At 41.8% G+C, this 16443-nt stretch overlaps 2 protein-coding genes across 5 annotated transcripts; one reads left to right on the top strand and one right to left on the bottom strand.

Annotated features, from left to right (window-relative positions):
* Positions 1–321: 321 nt before the first annotated feature.
* LOC129587497 (uncharacterized) lies at positions 322–12948 on the bottom strand. Of its 4 annotated transcripts, none has more exons than XM_055481286.1 (3): positions 12608–12948; positions 12147–12396; positions 322–3408 (listed from the first exon to the last, which is right to left on the bottom strand). In XM_055481286.1, the coding sequence occupies exon 3, from the start codon at positions 3390–3392 to the stop codon at positions 1524–1526; it is 1869 nt and encodes a 622-aa protein (XP_055337261.1). In that variant the 5' UTR covers positions 3393–3408; positions 12147–12396; positions 12608–12948; the 3' UTR covers positions 322–1523. The 4 variants fall into 4 exon arrangements, with proteins under 4 accessions (XP_055337261.1, XP_055337263.1, XP_055337262.1 ...); XM_055481288.1 differs by having other exon boundaries at positions 322–2801; positions 2895–3408; positions 12147–12948; XM_055481287.1 differs by having other exon boundaries at positions 322–1612; positions 1703–3408; positions 12147–12948.
* A 1548-nt stretch (positions 12949–14496) lies between these two features.
* LOC129587505 (uncharacterized) lies at positions 14497–16391 on the top strand. Its single transcript, XM_055481297.1, has 5 exons — positions 14497–14655; positions 14912–15075; positions 15198–15327; positions 15733–15893; positions 15974–16391. The coding sequence occupies exons 1-5, from the start codon at positions 14632–14634 to the stop codon at positions 16047–16049; spliced, it is 555 nt and encodes a 184-aa protein (XP_055337272.1). The 5' UTR covers positions 14497–14631; the 3' UTR covers positions 16050–16391.
* The last annotated feature ends 52 nt before the right edge of the window (positions 16392–16443 follow it).

Consider the following 16443-nt stretch of genomic DNA (forward strand, 5'->3'; position numbering starts at 1 on the left):
TGCACCCAGAAATACTTGCTGGTGCGTGACTGCCTGCAGACGGATGTCGGCACAACAAGTGGTTACAAACTCGGTTTAAGGTTATATTTGTGCCGCTGCCCGCAGAATATAGTTCTTGTTTCGATGTCAATCAAAGATGAGATGTGATAAACATTTTCGATGCGTTATCAAATGCAAATCAGAGTTTCTTACCCAGAAGAAAATATTTTAACACAGTCGTTGTGTAAGTCAACATCAAATGGTCTCGGCGAAATTTCCCCACAATTTAGCGTGCAATTTGGCATAGGTGATAGGTCTGATACACCACTGCAGAATACACGAGTACATATTTATTTTTAATGAGCCTTAAATTAGAGTGGTTTTTATTAGCATTCTGGATTTGAAAAACCTCCAGCTTTAATTAAAAAGCTTGACTGCATTTGTAAGATGCACTCAACTGGATTATTACTTTTGTTGGTCGGCACAATATTGCTGGTAAACGTTCTGTAATGATGTTGTATTAGGTGTAATCCGCTTCTATGCTATTATTTAATTTGCAGCTTCCATATTTTATACTCTAGCTTTGTTACAGTAATGCACATTTCTAGGCATAGGTCCGTTTTTTTTTGTACGTATGTTCTGTAGATCGACTGCCGCCGAACTCAGGCACAAGATACTCTAAGAGTCCTCCTCTCTGCGTGGGAGACTCTCTAGTGCCGATCTACCGGAAACGGGAGCGAGACAAGGATAAAAAGGGACTTTTTATCATAAAACCGAAAGCATAACATCTCTCTAAAAATCATCATCACCAACTGACAATCTATAGCTCACAATATACCTGCGCTAACGCTGCTCTACCATACGCCGCTACGTAAGCCTCACGCAATCGCCGAAAAGGTACGGCGCGATGCCGTTGGCGGAAGATAGCGAAAGGGCGGATCGTAATACCTGCGATCAGGTATACGATCTAAGCGTGAAAGCCACTGCACTGCGATCTGAGCCTGCTGGGACGAGGGCGTAAGTCCCTCTCATGCCACTGGTGGGGACTCGAGGTCCTCCGAGAGCCTGGCACCCCCGGTGCCGCAACCAGCGATATGCATGAGTGTGCAAGTGGGAGAATCCGCATCACGCCACAGTTTCACGATACTGCCGCAAAACCGAAGCGCGGAAATGGATTCCCGTGACTGCATGGTCTCTTCACTGCGTATAAGCCTGCAGCTGACCGAAGTCACTATAAGCGTTTACCTAAATTCGCAAAAATAAAGACAATAAGCGGGTTACGCGAAGCTTCATACGTTTACGAATGCTGCAATTAAGCGGACAATTTTATCGCAAAGTTAGCGCAAGTATATCATTCACCGTACAATAAAAAAGGAAAATTCTAAACAATTATTGATAAAGTTAAGATCCATCGAAATGGGAGATTAGATAAAAACATAACATGTTACTTTGGTCATTCCGGGTGAGCAAAACAGGAAATGAAGGTTAATCCATTCCAAGGATGATCCACATGAATTCGTCCATAATCCCATGAATTTTCGCCTTTAATCCGATTTATCCTTCTCGCTCGTCTCATCATCAGTGATATCAGCGTTAGAAGCGTTGGGAATTTTATCGCCTTCCGTTTTATCATCTACAGCAGGTGTTTCGCCTTCAGCTTTCTTATCAGTTTCGCCTCCATTCTCAATGTCGCGTATGTGAGAAACGTTAAAATTCAAATTACCAAGCTTGTCCACCAAGGTGGCCTCGTTAGCCGATTCATCCGTAGACACGTACATACGCTTAACCAGCGGTTCGCCTGGTGGCAAATGTGGTGATCCGGATGAGCCTTCCGGAGACGTCAGGGAGCGTTTGCCAAGAGTGATCTTGGAAGCCTTGGTTTCCATACGCTGTCGCAGGATTGAAGTCCAGTACTGATAAGCGTCCTGGGGCTTTTCGACCAAAGTCGCTAAGCCTTTTGTAGCCTTATTCGCCATCCCGCGTGCGCGTGCACTTTCCAACATTTCAAGCTGCAGTTGCTCATTGGTAAGCGGTCCAAGCGCGGTAATTACTGTCTTCAGCGGATGGTCAGCATTTTCTTTCATTTTCATTCGCTTATCCAACTGGGAATGGCTGTAAGCATGTCCACACATGGCGGCAAACATCAAGCGAAACAATTCATCGTACTGAGCCTTAATCGCTGGGTCATTAAAATTAGCCTTTCGGCGAGCCTTCAAATCGCGGTAGATGTCCATCAGATGCACGGTACATTTCGCGGCATACAACATCAGAGCTGGATTAGCTTTCGCGGAGATAAACTGGAAAAGGTGCGCCAAATGGGAAGTTTTGCCGAAATACTTAAACTGGCTCAGCCTTTCATAGTCGATGGTGTTAATTTTGTTGGTGAATGTATCCAAGCTGAGAGCTGATTCCATTCCATTGGCGCGAAAAGCGTTATACGTCAGCTGTGTGTCTTCAGGTTTAGGCTTATCCGTGTAATAATTCACATCTTGCATCGCTTTTTCCATATTCACTTCATCCATAAACGCGTATAAGCGGTTGACAAACATTTCACAAGTAATCGCTAGACTTCCATGCGTTTTAGCTGCATTGGATAAGCCGAGATGATTGAAGATTCTTTCAGCCTGATCCATAGCGTTCATACGCTGAGGGAATGGCTCCCATCTGGTAGCGGAAGACTGTCCAGTGCGCGTATTCTGCTGAGTAGTTCGCTGTTCTGAACGCCGATCTGCACGCTGATCTGTAGGCTGGCGATATTCGGTGAACTGACGCTGCTCGCCACGCTGACGCTGGTCGTCGCTTTGACTGTGGTTAGCCGTATTCTGGAAATTTAAGCGTTCATGGTTATAATCAGCCAGTTGTGTTTTTAAAAGAATGAGCGTTTGGTCATTCCGCGATCTATTTTCGATACGTACTGTTCCCAATGGGCGATCTGCATTTCGCGTCCAGTCGTCAGAGGAAGCTTTCTGGAACGACGGCTTAAGCGGGACAGATTTCCAATCGCTGATGTTCTCTTCGGTTTCGTCAGCGTATTTCATTTGTGCGCGGCGTAATTCATGAGGCGGGTGAGGAAGAAGCGCTTTATTCGCGGTAGGTGGAGCTGACTGAATGGACGGAATCGCGATCGCTTCAACCATCTGCCAGCCGGGTTCATTTTTCGCCTTGAAATGCAGAATAGCCTGAGCGATCCCGCGGTGGTATTGCTGATTATTCATCGCGTAATTCCACAAACCCATATGCTTCAAGCCAAGTAGCGCTTCTGAGTTTCCGCATACTGCCTCCGAGTACAAAGCGTAGACGCGATCTTCGAGTTCCGCTCGTCCTTTCATAAGGCAGCCGACACATACGCGGTTGTTTAAGTTGATCTTGCACGGAAAACAGCTGTCAGGATTGTATAAGCCGGAGAACGCCATGTTCTTACGCGATATTCTGCAGAACAAGATGAAAGCGGAATTATTAGCATGATAATTTTAAGCATAATTCAACTAACATTACGCGGTTTAAAAGCTGTATCACAGTTAATTTTAGCTACCATCTGAGACGGTTATGCTTGTTACTTTAAAGCTTTAACTGCTGCATAATTAGTGGTATTATTTAGCACTCAATTATAAGCTTGTAGCTACCATCTAAGATATCGTTTGTTAATTGTAATTAAGCGACTATTTGCGTAAATCACAGTGTAAAACGACGTTTGCGTATTCGCTTAGGATAGCGTGATTTATTAAGCGTCTCTTGCAAGTTTGGATCTTCGCCGTCGAAGAATTCATCAAGCTGTTTAGATAACAAGTCATTAGGCGGATGTTTGCGCGTTCTTCGCTTTTTAGCATTTTGTTCAGCATTAATTTCGCCAGAATTATCAACTTCAGATTTAGGCGGTAAATCTACAGTATTCTTTTGCAGATTATTAGCCTGTATCTGAGCGTGGTGTTGCTGAGTGTTATTAACGCTGTTATTAGCAGATGTACTTGTACTATTATTTTCAACAGATATAAGCGGAGTTATTTCACTTTCATTATCAAGCTGTTGATTTTTCGCAGGAAATTTAAATATTAATCGCGGTTTAAGCTGGTCATCGTCTGGATGATAATGTTTAAGCCTTTCTACGTTTACAATTTGTTCTTCTTCACGATCGCGTAAGCGCCTAATAACTGTATTAGGATACGAAAATTCCATTATTTCAAATGGGCCTTCGTATTTATCTTTAAGCGTTTCGCTGCCTGTTTTAGGAATAGGTAAGCGTAACATTACATAATCGCCTGTGCAAAAATCAGGTTCAACGCGGCGCTTATTAAAGCGTTCAGCTTTTTTAAGGAAGTCGTCGCTAGCAAGAGAACGAGCGATTTCATGCGCCTCTTTTAATCGCCATTGAAGACTATCTAAATAATCTTCGATATCAGCGTAATTTTCTGGCAGATTTGTTTTTGTGATCGTATCGCCTGGAAGCGTTTGTTCGCGGCCGAAGAGCATATAATACGGTGATTGTCTCGTGGTTTTATGCTTTGTACGATTATAAGCGGCAACAACATACGGCAAAAATTCATCCCATTTTTCAGCGGTATGTTTTTGAGCAAAAATTGATAAACAGTCACCTATCCACTGCATTTGCCTTTCTATTAAGCCTCTTCCTACAGGATGATAAGCGGCTCCAAAATGGTGATCGAATTTAGTAAGCTTAGATACAGTCTCTATTGTACTACACATAAAGTGTGTACCGCGGTCTGTATTTATTTCGTGCGGTGCACCGTATGAAAGTATAACTTCGTTAAGCAGAAAATCGGCGGCAACTCTAGCAGAGTCGTCAGGTACAGCCTTAGCAATTACAAATTTAGTAAGCTGATCAATTGCCACAATTATGTATTTATTTTTATTATTGCTAAGCTTTAACGGGCCTTTAAAGTCAAGTTGTAGCCTAAACCATGGCTCGCCTATTTCAATTTGTTGAAGTTTTCCTGGAAGCGGTTTACGCGGTACTTTACGAAGCTGGCATTTTAGACAACGACGACAATAGCGTTTAATTTCGCGGAACATATCTTCCCAAAAATAACGAACACAAATGTGGGAAAGCGTCTTTTCGCGGCCGAGGTGGCCGCCGGCTGGTGAATCGTGCATCGCTTTTAAAATATCATAACGCCAATGTTTAGGTACCACAAAGCGCCTTGTATGCCGGTCATTAATTTCGCCTGTACGATAAAGTACATTATTCCATAATTCATAATTAGCGGGACGTGAAAGCGGATATTGTGACTTATCAGCGTCTTCTATGGCTAGAATGATTTTCTCTAACGCTGGATCACTAAGCTGTTCATTACGCAGAAAAACATAATTTTGTTCTTCTGCATCGCGTACAGAGCTATTTGGCGCTTCTGGTATGCTGATTACGCGTACTGTAGGTGTACTGAAATGGATATCGAAGTCCTCTTCCGGTACAGCGGGATCAACAGGTGCGCGGCTTAATGCGTCTGCATTATGAGCGTACTTTCCTGGCCTGTAGACAATTGTCATATCGTAAGCGCCTAACTGTAGAGCCCATCGTACAAGCCTGGGATTCATCCCTTCGCGGTTTGACGTTGAGCGTAATAAATTAACTAAAGCCTGATGATCAGTTTTAACGGTGAACGGCATGTAGTCTACATAATAGCGAAATTTACGAACAGCGTAAACAACTGCTAAGCATTCAAGTTCTGTGGGCGCGTATTTACGTTCAGCTGTAGTTAATAAGCGGCTCGCGTAAGCGACAGGATGACCATCTTGGCTTAATATGGCGCCGATCCCTATTGTACTAGCGTCACATTCTATTAGCGTAGGTTTTTCTGGATCGAATTTCGCCAAGACTGGAGCGTTCATTAGCGCTGTTTTAATAGCCTCAAATTCCTTATCGCAAGCTTCATTCCAATCGGTAATATCATTAACATTTTTAAGAAGCGCATAAAGATTTTCGGTTATGGGCGCGTAATTTTGTACGAATTTGCGATAATAATTCGCTAAGCCTAAAAACGAGCGTAATTGCTTTTCTGTTTTAGGCTGCGGGAAATTTTTAATAGCTGTAATTTTTTCGGGATCGGTATGGATGCCAGATTCTGAAATAACATGTCCCAAAAAATGAAGGACCGGCTTAGCAATATGGCATTTAGCCGGTTTCAGCGTAAAGCCTGATGCGCGTAAAGCTTCAAATAAAAGCCGTAATTTAAACAACAACTCTTCCATATTTTTAGCTGCGACGATTAGATCGTCTAAATAAGCGAATATTCCCAATTTTCGTAGCTTTGAAAGCGTACGGTCCATTGCGGCTTGAAAAGTCGCGGGGCCGTTGCACACGCCGAACGGCATTCGAAGGAATTCGAAAAGGCCATCCGGTGTGACGAAAGCTGTTTTTTCGATGCTGGCCGGATCCATAGGGATCTGCCAAAAGCCTTTTTCGCAATCAAAACTGCAGTAAAGCTTATTTCCAGATGCCGTATCCAGAAGCTCATCTGGTTTAGGAAGCGGATAGTTATTTTTCTTTGTAATATTATTTAAGCGTATATAATTCACACAAAAGCGTGTACCGATTGAGCCGTCTGCATTTTTCTTTGAAGCCAAGACAACTGGAAAACTCCAGTTAGAGGTTGATGGCCTAATGATGCCAAGCTTTAGCATTTCCTCAACGTGATCTTGGATAAGCTGTCTACCGCGCCAACTTGTGCGGTGCGGCAGAGATTTTATCGCCGGTGCATCGCCTGTGTCTATTGTGTGCTTTATCGAGGCATCTACATTGCCAAATGGTCGCGATTTTGTTGGCAACAGGTCAGCAAATTCAAACAATAGATTATCGATACGCTTACGATCAGCTTCTGATAAATCAGCCGAAATTTTAAATTCGCGTATTGCTTCCCAAATTTCAGCTTCTTCTTCTGCCGTGTAATTAGCAGCGGTAGCGGTTAATGCGGTTTTATCTGGTTCAGCTTCCTCATACGTTTCAATAACGCCTAACCATGTACCTTTCTTGATTGTACGCTTATAAGCGGAATAATTAGATACGCAAATATCAAACTGATAATTTTGCGGTTCGACTAACCCTTGAAGCGGTAGTAGTCTACCTTCACTGTATAAAGCTGGATTAGGCGTGAATATGAATTGCGGTGTACGCAAATTAGCTTTTTTGTGTGTATAAGCCGACACCCATGATGTACCAGGTACAATCGTGTAAGTATCAGCTGCATATACTTTCACCATTTTGAGCCTGAATTTTTCTTTGTCTTTTTCGCTTATTTCTTCGCATTCTGGCTTCTTTGCAAATGGTTGCGCTTCAGCTGATAATTCTTCATTTTTAAGCGGATTATTAGCGAATAATTCGTTTTCATTAAGCTTGTCGCCTAGTGACTTAAATAATTCAGTTATATCGCCTTGATCTTCAAAATAATTTTCGCTGTTAGTTACAAGCGGGATATCGCCTTCTGGTGTTTCTACAATGAGATAATTAGCGCCTTCTGTTTGCGTAGCTTTTGTTTCTTGATCTGCAATACATACACGCACTTTAGCTGATTTTTGCAATTGCTTTTGAATTTTATCTGCATTTTCTGTAAAGCTTTTATTAACGCGGTCAAAATCTGCCCATACTTGTTCTTCTTTAGCTGAATTATTTTTCCAAAGCGGTAAATTATACGGCTTCTTTAATGGCTTATTTAGCGGTAAACAAGAGCGTTTAGGAACTGAGAGGGGATTATGCCGCAGCGGCGGCAGTTCATCCTCTTTTCTAAAATAGCGCACCGATACAGTAGGAAAATCAAGCGTATCATGAAATCGCACTACTTTCACAATATTCATAGGCGGTCTGCGAGCTGTGACTTGTAGCTTTTCTTTAGGTTTAATTTTCGCGTAAACTTCTCTCAAATATTTTCTTGCTTCGCTTATTGAATCTGCACACCTGCATATTGGCTTATTTATTCCGCGTGCAGATTTGCCGAAAAATTGCTTAATCGCTTTATTAATAGCCTGACGCCATTCTTCATAAATTTCTAATCGCCTCACCAAATCAAGTTCAGCATCAGCGCGTGCTTGGCTTGCCTTTTTAATAGCTTCAATATTATCAATTTTAACAGCATCATTATAAGCCTGATTGAGTTCAGCCATTAATTCTTGGAACCTTTTTAAAGTATTCATTAAGGTAGAAACATAATTTTTATATTCCATTATCGCTGCTGTCTCACGATGCATTTGTTTTCGCGACTTTTTAGCGGTAGGCGTACCAGTGGCATCGTCAGGTGCCACTGGTACGGGGAAAAGCTTAGAATTAGAAGCGGATGAATTAGTTTTGCCTTTACCAGTGGCTACCGTAGGTGCCACTGGTATGGGGAAAGGCGTCATTACAGCTTGTGTTTTTACATTTTTAGCTTTTGCCGTACGAGTATGGTCCCTGTAAATAACATTTTTGGCATGAGCCTCTGCAGAAGGCATTTTACGTGATACGCGCGTATTTGATACAGGTACACCTGTAAAATTTGTAGCGGAAAAAGCCTGTTGTGGCGGAACTGCAGCGGCCGACTGCACTTCGCCCAGACTAGTTACATTACAATTTACAAGCTTTTCCTGCAATACATGAAAATTAATTATTTTATTCGCCTTAACTTCATAATTAGCCTGGCTTAAAAAGTCCTGGCCTAATAAAACATGAATACCATCTCGTGCGGGCTTTACAAACATGGAATGATTAAGCGTACAATTATTAATTGTTATTGAAGCGTTGCAGTAGTGTGTAACACAAAATGCGCACACACCGCCGATACCGCGTATATGAAAAGGCTTTTAATGGGAAGCGTGCTTAAATTATTTTTCTTACAAAACTGTTCAGATATAAAGCTTGTTTCGGCGCCTGTATCGATTACAATTTTTACTAGAATATTATTTACATAAGCGTCGTGATTAAGCATTTTTGCCTTAAAAGGTTCATTATAATTTACGCGGAAATTTTGTGTATCTGTATGAGCTTGTGAGAGATTACATGAACAATTGCGTATTATGTAGCCATATATTCCCGCGCTTTGAATTATGCATTCCTTCTCAACCTTATCCGGCGGAGACGGTGGGAAGGGGGTTGCATAGCCGGAGTATGCGCCCCTTACGCGTTTAAAGACTCATCAGATGAGCTGTTTAACGCCGAAGTTTCGCCTTCACTGTATTCTGAAGCCGTATCAAACTGTGAATTAACGCTGGCACCGGACGGAGCACGCTGCCGGGCCGGCGAAGGACCGCCTAAGCTAGGACCACCAGAAGGGGTCGATGCGCCTGTAGTCCTACCTGTAGGACTATTGGCATTACTGCGATTAGCTTTCCATTCTGTGAATTCTTTTAAAGTACGCCTCTCACCAGTTGTGGGCCAGTGAAACTTGCACCACACTGGGTTTTGCTTTTGCGGAACGCCTTCATATCTGCACGCTTGACGTGAATGACCTTCGACATCACAGTTTGCACAATAAGCAATGCCTGGACGGCGTACATTTTGATTAGCGGTATTATTAGCTGCATTATTTTGCGCGTGATTATTATAATTTACCGGTACATTATTAGGTACTTGAGCGTGTGGGGGATTATTCGCGTTAGTATTTTGTTGAGTATTGCCTTTATTAAATTGCGGTTTGAATGGCTTATTACGCTTGAAATTATTAGCTTTATTTCCACTATTAACGGCTGCTTGTGCATATGAAAGCGGTTTAGCCTGTGATGCCTGTGCTTGATTGCCATAAGCGAAATTATCATCATCTTTATAAGTAGCTTCAAGGTATCGCGCATTTTTCAGAAATTCTGCCGGTGTAGCTGGCTTCATAATAATCATATTTTGGCGTAAAGTGTGATGCGAATCTAAGCCTTTCATCAGATACGTCAGAAAATGAGCGTCATCTGTTACGCCTGCACGAGCGCGTAAAGCGATCATCGCCTGATAATACTCGTCAAGCGTTTCTTTACCAACCTTAATTTTGCGGCTTGATAACTCATTGAGCGCATTGTAGCCTTTTTCTGGATCGGAATACCGATCCAGAAAAGCCGATCTCCACTGGGGGAAAGTTTGCGGTTTATTTGGGCCGACAATCGCGACCTTGAACCATGAAGCTGCATCGCCTTCTAAAGCGTTGAAAAAGCGGCTGACTTTTTCATCTTCATCCCAATGACCATATTTCGCGTTTAAATCGAACAATTCTAAAAATCCTTCAACTTCATTCTTATCGCCTTTGAATTTTGCCTTAAAATCTGGTGACTTCTTATTCGCTTTTAAAGCTTGCGTAAGATCTGATACTGTGATAGCCGGTGCAGGTGCATTGCCAGACAAACCCGGAAGTACACTGCACTGAGCCGATGGCATGCTGCCAGTATCACGTGCGGTCGGAAAAAAGCGTGAAGGTGGTGCAGATGAAATTGGAGCCTGGATAGCTGGGATAGTATTATCAGTTTGCGTACTGATAGCCTTTGTAACAGAGAAATAGTTTCGCTTAGATTTATAAGCCTGTAATTCTTGAAACATTTCTTCGTTCGCCTTTTCAGACAGTTCAAGTCTAGCTTCTAAATTTACACAAGCGCCTTCTAAACGGGTTGATTGTTCTTTGTAATAATCAGCGGTTTCATTAGCCTTACGTACAGTAGTCACATTTAAGCTTTGTTCTTCCAACAATTTGCGCTGACGTTCGAGTGCTTTATTTAATTCGCCTTCGCATGTAATTAATTTAGCCTTATGTTCCTGTGCCATATGCTCTGTAATTTGCAGCTTTTCATACAGCTCTTGCTTAACCTCCTTATATTGCTTAACCACATCATCGTGATCAGAAATTCGCCTTTTTAAATCGCGTATATAATTATGCGCCTTTTTCTCAAACTCTTCTTTTGTCGCGATTATGGTGAAAGCCTCATTACGCTGTTGCAATAAATCAGCAGCCTAACTTTGAGCCGTATCGCGGGCATCAACTGCTTCGGTTATAAACTGTCGCAGTTGTGCAATTTCATTTTTCGCTTCATGTACAGTATGAATAAGCTTTTTCTCCAGCGAAGAATTAACGCGGCGTAAATTGATGATTTCATTCTGAGCGTCATTTAATTCGCCTGGAGTATGAAAATTAGCTATATTAGGCTGGCTGTTATCAGCAGGCGGTGTCTGCTGATTAATAGCGTTATTACCGCTGAGCGTTTCATCAACATCAAAATTAAGCAATTCTTGATCAGCCAATAAGCCTTGATCTTTTTCAATAAAAGTAAGCGCATTTTCGGATAACGACATATCAGAGCCTGAATGAGAATGACGGCTATCGCTTGCAAGCGGGATACTGTCAAACTGAGATACACCGCTAAGCTGCGAATTTGGCCTGCTTTCCTCCTGTTCTGGAGCATTATCGACCTGTGAAGCGGTATTAATAAGCGATGGTGAACGCTGCATTTTGCTACTGCGCGCGAAAGCCTTTTCCGCCGGAAGACTAGCAACCGGCTGCGGTTCTTTCGCTGACGATTGCGGTATTTGCGGTAGCTGCGGGTTATGAGCACGAGTGCGCTGATTAAGCCGTGTGTTTACATTATGAGTCGGTGCAGCTGTTGATTTAGCGGCAACAGGTGCACCTTTAGTTTTCGCGGACTGTTTAGGTTTTTGAGCATTACTAGCTTGCAAATTTTCAGCTTGCTGTTCTGGCTTTTTTACAATACTGCGCGGCGAAAGAAAAGCTTTTATGGTTTCCATTGTATTATCATAAGCGTATTCAATTTCAAGAAAAGAAATTTCATAATATTTAGCGTTGAAAGACAGGGGTTTATTGTAAGAAAACAGTTTGAAGCGAAGATATTAATTCTGCGTTTTAAAACTCACAAAAGCCTAATCTGCGAAAGAAATCTAAGGAATTCTATTCAGCTTGCAATTACCCAGGTAGGTAACCGACCTGCGCCTATTGTCTGTAGCGTCTGCTATCTGTAAGATCACGGAAAAACAAGCCTGGACAGAGGTTGATGCGCCTAGGAGTGATGCAAAAATATGCGGAAAAAAGCCTAGTTTCCGTAAGTTATGATTTTCCAAACAAACTAAGCCTAATTTCACAAAGAAATCAGCCTAATTTCGATACAAAATTAACGTGAAAATATCAGTAAGCCTAATATCACATACAGCGTTAAGTTAAACTACTGTTAACATAAGCCTTAGAAAGCAGATAAGCTCGATTACTTACCCTTTCCGAACGCGAATGAGCCTGACGATCCTTAGGATCCGAAACTGCTACGCAGGGAACGCTTGGGAAGGTGCACAGTCGATGAGATCCAGACGCAGGTCCGAATCTCCACCGATGAGTTGCTGAGCACGCTGATACGCTGAGATCCCTGTAGTCCAATGCTGGCACTACGGGGTACTGGGTGTAGGGTTTGCGCCGAGTTTCCGCGTCCTCCTGATGGCAAACGGGAAAGCGGTGCAATCCGATAGATCTGAAAAGTAACTCAGAAAACAGGTAACCACGGATCTTAGACTGCTACCATCTAAGAGTCCTCCTCTCTGCGTGGGAGACTCTCTAGTGCCGATCTACCGGAAACGGGAGCGAGACAAGGATAAAAAGGGACTTTTTATCATAAAACCGAAAGCATAACATCTCTCTAAAAATCATCATCACCAACTGACAATCTATAGCTCACAATATACCTGCGCTAACGCTGCTCTACCATACGCCGCTACGTAAGCCTCACGCAATCGCCGAAAAGGTACGGCGCGATGCCGTTGGCGGAAGATAGCGAAAGGGCGGATCGTAATACCTGCGATCAGGTATACGATCTAAGCGTGAAAGCCACTGCACTGCGATCTGAGCCTGCTGGGACGAGGGCGTAAGTCCCTCTCAATACTCAAGAAGGGGTTCGTGTAGAATTTCACGTACGCCGACTCAACAATGACAAAGGTATCACACAGAAAGGGAAGAAATGCGATATCGGAAGTCCCTGCGACAGCCGTATTACGGCTGATGTGGATATGTAGGTGATGGCAAGGGATCTATTGTACATGTACACAGTTGTGGTCGCTAATCAAAGGCACATAACGGTAGGGGAAACGTTTTTTTCTGCGTATTAACGTTTGTTGTACTTAATTAGTATTCACGGTGCATGTAAAAAAGTCTATCCTGATAATGTAATATTTATCCAGATGGTGTAATCAGCAATGTCGTACTATCCGTTAATAATACACTTAATATCTATATAATATATTGCATTCGTAACTTGTACTGTATTTCATACCTGGTTAGCTTTCGTATACGAAAGCCATACTAGCTATCTATAGCCATACAAGTATACGTATACCTGTATGCCTGTAGATAGTTTCATGCATAAAGCAAGCCAAAACATATTAAAATTTATTTATCTATGTAGAAGCTCCCCCAAAAAAGGATGGCCCGGAAGCCGAGGCTTGGAAAAATGGGCGAAAATTTTTGACATTACGAACGAAGATAGCCCATCAGTGAACAAGTTTGCTTCGAGAGATTTATGCTCCGGAAGCTACAAAGTATACATTAATTAATACGAGTAAAATACTATCAAGATACAGTACCACGCCATTTTGTCGGATATCCAAAGATTTAATAGATTGTCAGATTCTTACAATACGTACAGTACAGAAGGAAAAGGAAGTATACTACGATAACATACGTACCTTTCTGTAAAACCTCCTTTTATTTTGTATTGACTTGTTTTGTGTTGAAGCAAGACAGTGGAATCCTACGAATGCACCTGATCGATGTGGACACGGGATCCAATGACTTTATCGACGATTTCCAGTGCGCCTGCACCGGCGTTCGAGTAGCCACCAACGAACACAAGGCTACATGGTCGGACGATAAAACATGCCCGGGAATATACAATCCTACCAATACTAGGTAGGAAGCGCTCTTTTTATACGGTAAAATGTAAAATATATTACAGATGAACCTGTTGATTGGTAGAGTGACCTATCGCTGCCGTGCCTATCATATTCCCACTTCGTCCTGCGGAAGGCCAAATTCCTCACCGGTTTAAATACGAGAACACAAAAAAGAAATTACGTGCTATTACACCATGGGAGAGCTTCCACTCCGTATTCTTGTTGTGTTAAGATTACTTTGGTATAAGAGTATTTTGTCGTTAATCGCATTTCTGCACATGTACTCTACCACATACTGCAACTTCTAATCGTAAAGTAATTACAGTGCCGGTGATCAAATCTTTTTGTGATCATCATAATCGGTATAATATTTTACCCTACTGTAATCGCCAATAGTGCGTGGTGGCATTATAATTACCGTGAACTGCACTCTTTCTGTCAACTGTCTATAATATTGTGCGCAGTGCTTACTAATTATGCAAATGCTATGGACGCGACCGCACGAATGCCGATCTGTAGTTTGTTAAATGCAGTAAAAATCATGTGCGTAAATGTACTTGTTGATCCTCTACAGATGCGTAATGGTTTTTGTTTACGTCCCATGAAAGACAACCGTGAAGTAATTCATGAACCACTTTCCGGATCATGACTCATAAATCACCGCATTCACCTGTCGCTGGTATATGAGTGGTATCGATCCAGTTTCAGTTTAGTATTCCAAATTTTATGTTCAGCTGATGCCACAGCAAAAAAGTGAGTAAGAAATACCACAACACACAGAGTCTCATAATCCACAAGGTGGCATATTTTTTTGGAACAAAATGGCTTTCCGTCTTTCTTATTGGGTATGTGTCCTGGTGTCCAAATTAAGTGATACCGTAGGCTGCTTTGAATGACTTGTAAGCAATGCTGTTTTGTAAATTTAACCTGAAAGTGATATAATTATGTATCTAATTATTAGTGTACCGATAAAGATAATCGGATAATTACTGCAATTCTTACTGCTGATATTTATGGAGTCTTATTCTCAATGACGTGTGTGATGTAGATAGTACGTACGTTATGTATTATTTTGTTATTAATTTTATTTCTTTCTCGAAGTTGTTCCTCATAAGTTCCGCTGCCGCCGCTGCAACAGGTCCTTATGTACGCGTGGAATTTGAATTAGGCAGCCTCTCCAATGCCAATGGACTTCTGCAAAGCGGGAGTAAATGCTCGATTTTGGGAAAATCCTGCAGTCAAAAATTGACTGGCTACATTGATACGTAAGTACTACACAACGCAGAGTCCAGCAGCCAAAATCGTTTAATAATTATGCAGTACAAATCTGTACAATGTACAAACTACAGATACTATAATATTAAATCCTGCTCTCTTCATAAAACAGCAATCCGTCGGCGCGTGGCTGGCCAGGAAGTAAGCCGGTAGATAGCTGGCCGCAGATCATATCGGATAAGGATAATAATATTGCCATAAAGAAAGTCATTTCCGGAGATTTCTGTTCCGGTGCTTACAAGGTGTGCTATTTAAAGACCTAAAAAATTATGGTTTTGTTATAATTAAAGAAGCATAAAGATCTGTATACACTATACAGGCAAAACTATCATTACTGTGCATAATGTAAATTCGTCATCGTATTAACAATTTGTAATCGCATAAAGTAACTGAAATGAGAACTACTATTAGCAACATTCTAGCGCATATATTTATTTCTAATAGCGGTTTTGATAATACAATGCGCAATCTATACATAATTATGAGAGTTCAGATAATCTGTGCCGTACTTAATAATGTCTGCACACTAACAACCGCTTGCTGCTGAGAATTACTTTCAATTCGGCAAACACAGTCAAACTTAGCTTAAATTTGTATTACAAATTACCCAGTGACAATGCTTTTTCAACGGATTTTTTTTATTACAGGAAGGAATTTTGCGCATTCATGTTGTCGATACGGGCATGAAAGATCGACTGATCGAGGACTTCGAATGCCGTAGCGGCATCACTGTGGCAAATTCCGAAAGCAGAGCAAGTTGGTCACCAGAACAGACGTGCGAGGCGAAATATAATGGCAAAAACAATCGGTATACAAGTATTTCCACTAGTGCATTTTTCATCTAGTCCTGTTGTCGGTTGGATTTTAAAATTGTCTTCTGCCTTGTAGACTGACGTTCCGGGTACGAGCGTATGCGGTACCTTTGGATTCTTGCGGACTGCCTCCCAGTCGACCGAAAGGATAGCAGCTGCAAAAATACATGCTCGGCACATTTGCCCAAACTAATTAAAATAAAATTATTTGTAGCACTTCATGTAATAAGTATCTTTGTTACGTTGACTGCCGGTATAGGCATTGTTTGTCATAATATGTGACCACTGACCAGAAACCTTCTGATACGGAAATAATTAAATCTGAAAACCTTTTGAAAAATTAATGATAATTACAGTTTGCGTAAAACTGCGCGCGCTCAACTGTCTCTGTTAAAGTCTGCTTACACTGATACAGATTTATAGATCAGTGCACCAGGAATGTCCAGGATGCAGTTGACAAATAAAAAAGTCGCTCACGGCATTGTATTCGTATGGGAACACCTTGTGCCGATGTTTAATTTTGCTAGTCACAATGCTTTCCCTTTT

The sequence above is a fragment of the Paramacrobiotus metropolitanus genome, unplaced genomic scaffold (genome assembly GCF_019649055.1).
Source record: "Paramacrobiotus metropolitanus isolate TYO unplaced genomic scaffold, Prichtersi_v1.0 Parri_scaffold0000025, whole genome shotgun sequence".
Taxonomy (NCBI): domain Eukaryota; kingdom Metazoa; phylum Tardigrada; class Eutardigrada; order Parachela; family Macrobiotidae; genus Paramacrobiotus; species Paramacrobiotus metropolitanus.